We start from the raw sequence: 6,404 nt of genomic DNA on the forward strand, positions 1-6,404 counted from the left end.
TCCCTCAACTGTTAGGGTGTGGCACTTTTTCATGCAGCTATCCTCATCCATTTTCACCACATGTCCATACCAGCGCAATCGTCTCTCTTGCACACCACAACTGATGCTTCTAATGTTCAGCTTTTCTCTCAAGATACTTACACTCTGACGGGTATTCACATTGACATTACACATCCAACGGAGCATACTGGCTTCATTCCTTGCGAGCTTACGTATGTCCTCAGCAGTTACAGCCCATGTTTCACTGCCATGTAGCATGGCTGTTCGTACGCATGCGTCATACAGTCTGCCTTTTACTCTGAGTGAGAGTCCCTTTGTCGCCAGCAGGGGTAAGAGCTCTCATATATATATATATAGATATATAAACATATACAGGGTGCGACAGAAAGGTAGGTGCCCTGATTTCAGAGGTTAATGGAAAACAAACACATGAAGATGCATGAAAGAACTTTGTATTTCTATAAAGTTCATTAAATGTTATTTGCTTTTCTGTTTCAGGTAGGACCCAGCATGGCCTTGGAGTGGAGAGCATTGTGCATTTGTTGTTGGAAAGTTTGTTAAGAATACTGAATCCATTGTAACGACGCAACATTCCTTATGAAGACACTTTGCGTTTCTTTGTTATGAACCTGTACCGGATGGAAAAACAATTTGTTGGTGGGTTTCCAACTTCAAACAAACATCATCGGCTTTGAACAGGAAAAGTCCTGGCCGTCCTGGGACCGCTACAGGGCCAGAAAATGACATAGCTGTGGCAGCTTCAGTACCAACAGTCTCCCAGAAGGTTCTGCACGAAAACACGCATCTGCCTTACACATGTCCAATCGAAGTGTCCGCAGAATCTTACACAAATCTCGCCATACGCATCCCTACAAGATAATGGTTGTACAGGAGTTAAGTGAGAGGGATTTTGAAATAGGGCCAACCTTTCTGCCGAAAACAGTCAGCTGCTGATCCAAGGGAAACAACCCACTAATTCCGAAGTAAAACCTCTACACATCATGCTGGAGTACTGCCATAAAAGGTTTTAGTCGAAACAAACGACCCCAGGATTTACTCTTGCAAGCCTAGTACCTATTCTATAAGTTCTCTTTTGTTGAACCGCTAAGCTACGGTGATGTAAACACACCAACATCGGTTGTGAAGTGATGGTAGGGGTGGGGACAACACAGACACATACATACACATATATACAATGGGCTTCTTTCAGTTTCCTTATTTCTTTATTGCCCACAAGGGGCTAAACATAGAGGGGACAAACAAGGACAGACAAAAGGATTAAGTTGATTACATCGACCCCAGTGCGTAACTGGTACTTAATTTATCGACCCCGAAAGGATGAAAAACAAAGTCAACCTCGACGGAATTTGAACTCAGAATGTAACGGCAAACGAAATAGTGCAAAGCATTTTGATCAGCATGCTAACGTATCTGCCAGCTCACCGCCTTTCAGTTTCCGTCTACCAAATCCACTCACAAAGCCAAGGCTATTGAATAAGACACTTGTCCAAGGGGCCATGCAGTGGGACTGAACCCAGAACCATGTATATGTATATATTATAAATATTTAGCAAAGCCACCACTGCTGGGTGTTTCAATCTGCAGCTGAGTTTCTGATGCATTTTTTGTGTCTCTAAACCCTGTACGTGTATAAGACATAGTATTACATGGTGAATACAGCAGTTAGTTAGACATTCAGCAATGTATCTCTTACTTTACATTATACACTGGTGACATCATGCAATGAAGGCCTTTGGGTCTTACAATGACTTCGACCAATGGCTGACCAATAACCAAGTAGTTATGACAATGGGGTTAGACTTACCAAGGGCTAGCAATGGTACTGTGGCCCCATGCAGTGTACGATGCTGTTTCAGAACGGGCTGGTGAGACCGTGGCAACGTACAACTGGTTATCCAAAGCACGACTTCGCTGCAACAACTCCCAGTGGGCCGGGCCGGTGGTCATGTTGAAAGCCCCTGGGTACACAAGAAGCTTGCAACCTGGACGCAAACAGAGAAAAAGAACAATAACTGTACCATCATCATCATCACCATCATACACAATATGCACAAATGCACACACTCACACATACTGCATACATACATACATACATACATACATACATACATACATACATATATATATATATATATATATATATATATCATCATCAGCAGCAGCAGCGTTGTTGTTTAACGTCCGCTTTCCATGCTGGCATGGGTTGGACGATTTGACTGAGGACTGGCAAGCCAGAAGGCTGCACCAGGCTCCAATCTGATCTCGCAATGTTCCTACACCTGGATGCCCTTCCTAATGCCAACCATTTCCGACAGTGTAGTGGGTGCTTTTTTATGCATCATGAGGGCCAGTCAGGTGGTACTGGCATTGGCCACGCTTGAATGGTGCTTTTTACGTATCACCGGCATGGGAGCCAGTCAGGTGGAACATATACACATACACACACACACATATGTATATATATATATACATATATAAATCAAAGGTAATAAGTACAACGAACAGAAATCGTCAAAACATAACAAGCAAGAAAAAAAGGATGATAGCACACAACAACAGCAAACAGGACAAAACAAGATACATGGGTTATGTCTAGTGTTATCAGTAAACTGTACATACCCTGCTTAGCATACAACTGTGCCATTTCTGCAAATCTGATATCATAGCATATACCAATACCAATCTTACAAAATGCTGAAAAATGTAAAAGAAAAAAATTACATAAATAAGCATTAAAAAATGTCACTTATAATACACACGCATACACACAAATATACAGGGTGTGATGGATAAAATGTTGCAGTTTTATATTTTTAATTTTGAGTGTGTACATTGTCTGCTTTTGATTTTGTTGACTACATAGTATAGTAGGGTTAGTTGGGCACCGTCTGTGTGAAAAACAGCATGATGCAATTCACTCTGCCAGAAATTTGGAAATGACATGCTTTACTGCTTCTTGAGCAAGACACTTTATTTCACAACATAGTGATGGAAGGGGACATGAGGCCAGAGAAACAAGCCACAATAAGTCTGGTCCAACCTGTGCTAACATGGAAAAAGCAGATATAAAAATGGTGATGATGATGATGAAGATGACTCGATGACAATGATGATGATGATAACGATTGTGATGGTGATGATGACAATGATGACGACAACGATGATGATGATGGTGATGACAACAACAATGACGACGATGACGACAATGACAATGATGACGATGACAACGATGATGATGATGATGATGATGATAATGATAGAGACTAAACTTACATGTATTAAATGTAGTCAATTTATTGCCAGCGTTCAAAATTTTGGACTCTTGGAAGGATATTTTCCCAGGAATATTAATATCAAATAAATGTACCTGGTTTAGAAATAAAACATAAAAATTTGAAAATTTCAGGAAGGAAGGACATAATCTTATTAAACAAACTTTAGATCAGAACGAAGGTGTCTGGGACATATTTGACCCGTAAAGAGGCCTTTTCAACGTGGTTTGCCATGGAGAAAAATTCTCGCTTTAGATGAAAAGTGTAAAGATGCACCAAACTAAGTAGAATCGCTGTCATCCATACATACAGGCTTGTCCTTTACTGGTGCCAGTGCCGCGTAATTTCACCCATGCTGGTGGCACATAAAAAGCATCCAGTACATTCTGTAAAGTGGTTGGCGTTAGGAAGGGCATTGAGTTGTAGAATCTATGCCTCAACAGACAATTGGAATCTGGACAGCTCCCCGGCTGGCCAGCTCCATATCAAACCTTCCAACCCATGCCAGCTTGGAAAATGGACGTTAAATGATGATGATGATGATGATGATGATCTGTGAGAAGATGCCTCTACCCTTGTCCCCTTACAGCCTCTTTGAATTGTGAGTGATGCTGTTGACATTCTCGTTGAAGTGTTCCAAATTGACTACTTTAGTAGAGCCTGGTGCAATGATGGAATTCCTGAATGAGGACATTTCCAGAAAGAACAAAGGCTGACTATAATGGATTAGTGCAGCGTTTGTCCTTGTGAACAGTGCTGGACACAAAGTGAAGGTGATAAGAAGAAGGGGAGAGCTGGGCATGTTGGCATTAACCGAACGAAGGTGACATGAGACCAGCCGACACTAAGAAACAGGCGCCAGTTTAATAGAAGTATATGGGAGTGTGTTTTGACTTCATGGTGATTGGTCCAATAGGAAAAAATTAAAAATGTAATGGAAGAAACAATGATGAGGGAGTCTGGCCGAAGACCTGTCAAGCCAAGTGAGATCATAGTCATGGCTGATTCCAGGGTTTCGTAACTGGCACCCATGCTGGTGGTATGTAAAAAGCACCCATTACACCCTTGGAGTGGTTGGCACTAGGAAGGGCATCCAGCTGTAGAAACCCTGCCAAATCAGGGTGAATCCTGGTGCAGCTCCCCAAGCTTATCAGTTTTCAGTCAAACCGTCCGACCCATGCCAGCATGGAAAGTGGACGTTAAATTATGATGATGATGTGAACATCATTCAAGGCACTCAAAGGCCAAGGGTGGTGTAATTTGACAGAACAAACATTTCATCATCATCATCATCATTGTCGTCATCGTTGTTTAAGGTCCGCTTCCATGCTGGCATGGGTTGGATGGTTTGACTGAGGGCTGGCAAGCCAGAAGGCTGCACCAGACTCCAATCTAATCTGGCAAAGTTTCTACAGCTGGATGCCCTTCCTAACACCAACCACTTCAAGAGTGTAGTGGGTGCTTCTTACGTGCCACCGGCATGAGGGCCAGTCAGGTGATACTGGCATCGACCATGCTCAAATGGTGGTTTTTAACGCGAAAGTAATTTGATGTGAATGTCTAAATTTGCAGAACTATGCAAACCAACTGATATTGAAACTAATAAACTGTATGGAATTTCACCTTCTGATGCTGAGCAATCATCTCTCCGTCTGGGTTAAAAACAGGGCAGGTATTAAACAGTTTTCCATTCTTGGCTTCTGGAAGGGAACCTTGGATAAAAAAGGAAATAATAAAAAGAAAAAAAAACATTAGGAAGTACTGATTTTAAATTTTGGCACAAGGCCAGCAATTTGATGGGGGTAAGTTGATTTCATTGACATCAGTGTTTGGCTGATATTTATTTTATTGACCTTGAAAGGGATGAAAAGCAAAGTTGACTTTGGTGGAACTTGAACTCAGAACATAATGCTGCTAAGAATTTTGTCCAGCAATGCTAATGGTTCTGCCGGTTCATTATCTTAAAGCAGTCAAAAATATTAAGATTCAGAATAGAAGGGGTGGGCAAAAATGGGTGCTGAACATAAGGGCTGAATTCCAAATGACCAAAGTCAGAATATTTAATGGTAGGTCTAATAGGCAGTTATGTGGAGTGGGACAATTACAATTAGGTGATGGGGTGGTGGTGGTGGTGGTAGTGGTAGTGGTGGTGATATGGTGGTGGTGGTAGTGGTAGTGGTGGTGGTGGTAGTGGTGGTGGTGGTGATAGGGTGGTGGTGGTGGTGGGTAGTTTTTATCTTTTATCTTTTACTTGTTTCAGTCATTGGACTACGACCAGGCTGGAGCACCACTTTAAAGGGTTTAGTCAAACTGACCACCTCCACACTTATTTTTTTTAAAGCCTGCAACTAACTTCATTGATCACTTTTTGTCAAACGGCTAAGTTAGACAAGCAGATAGATAGTTAAGCAGATAAATCAATATATCATTAGACACACAGACAGATAGATGGATAGATAAATCATTAGACAGAAAGATAGATAGTTAGACTGGTAGATAGATAAATAGTTAGACAGCCAGATAGACAGAGTTAGACAGAGAAGATAAGTAGTTAGAAAGGGAGAGATGATATATCATTAGACAGAAAGATAGGTAATAATATTGTTGTTGTTGGCACTCCGTCGCTTACGACGTTGAGGGTTCCAGTTGATCCGATCAACGGAACAGTCTGCTCATGAAATTAACGTGCAAGTGGCTGAGCACTCCACAGACACGTGTACCCTTAACGTAGTTCTCGGGGATATTCAGCGTGACACAGAGTGTGACAAGGCTGACCCTTTGAAATACAGGCACAACAGAAACAAGAAGTAAGAATGAGAGAAAGTTTTGGTGAAAGAGTACAGCAGGGTTCGCCACCATCCCCTGCCGGAGCCTCGTGGAGCTTTTAGGTGTTTTCGCTCAATAAACACTCACAACGCCCGGTCTGGGAATCGAAACCGCGATCCTATGACTGTGAGTCTGCTGCCCTACCCACTGGGCCATTGCGCCTCCACAGGTAATAACAAAGTCAGTAGCTAAATAGTTAGACAAGCAGAAAAAAATAGTTAGACAGGCAGAATGAGAAATAATTAGACAGGCCAATAGATAGACAAAGAGGTAATAATGATTTTT

At 41.9% G+C, this 6,404-nt stretch overlaps 1 protein-coding gene across 2 annotated transcripts in view; it reads right to left on the bottom strand.

The window, feature by feature from the left end:
- LOC106877461 (omega-amidase NIT2) overlaps positions 1–6,404 on the bottom strand; it is a 17,971-nt gene that overhangs the window by 5,448 nt on the left and 6,119 nt on the right. For both annotated transcript variants that reach the window (XM_014926364.2, XM_014926365.2), the window contains exons 4-7: positions 4,917–5,005; positions 3,295–3,388; positions 2,641–2,715; positions 1,826–2,003 (exon numbers count right to left, since the gene is read on the bottom strand). In XM_014926364.2, the coding sequence (XP_014781850.1) occupies positions 1,826–2,003; positions 2,641–2,715; positions 3,295–3,388; positions 4,917–5,005 (436 nt within the window). The remainder of the gene's footprint in view (positions 1–1,825; positions 2,004–2,640; positions 2,716–3,294; positions 3,389–4,916; positions 5,006–6,404) is intronic.

Source organism: Octopus bimaculoides, chromosome 20 (assembly GCF_001194135.2).
Source record: "Octopus bimaculoides isolate UCB-OBI-ISO-001 chromosome 20, ASM119413v2, whole genome shotgun sequence".
In the NCBI taxonomy this organism is placed as follows: Eukaryota; Metazoa; Mollusca; class Cephalopoda; order Octopoda; family Octopodidae; genus Octopus; species Octopus bimaculoides.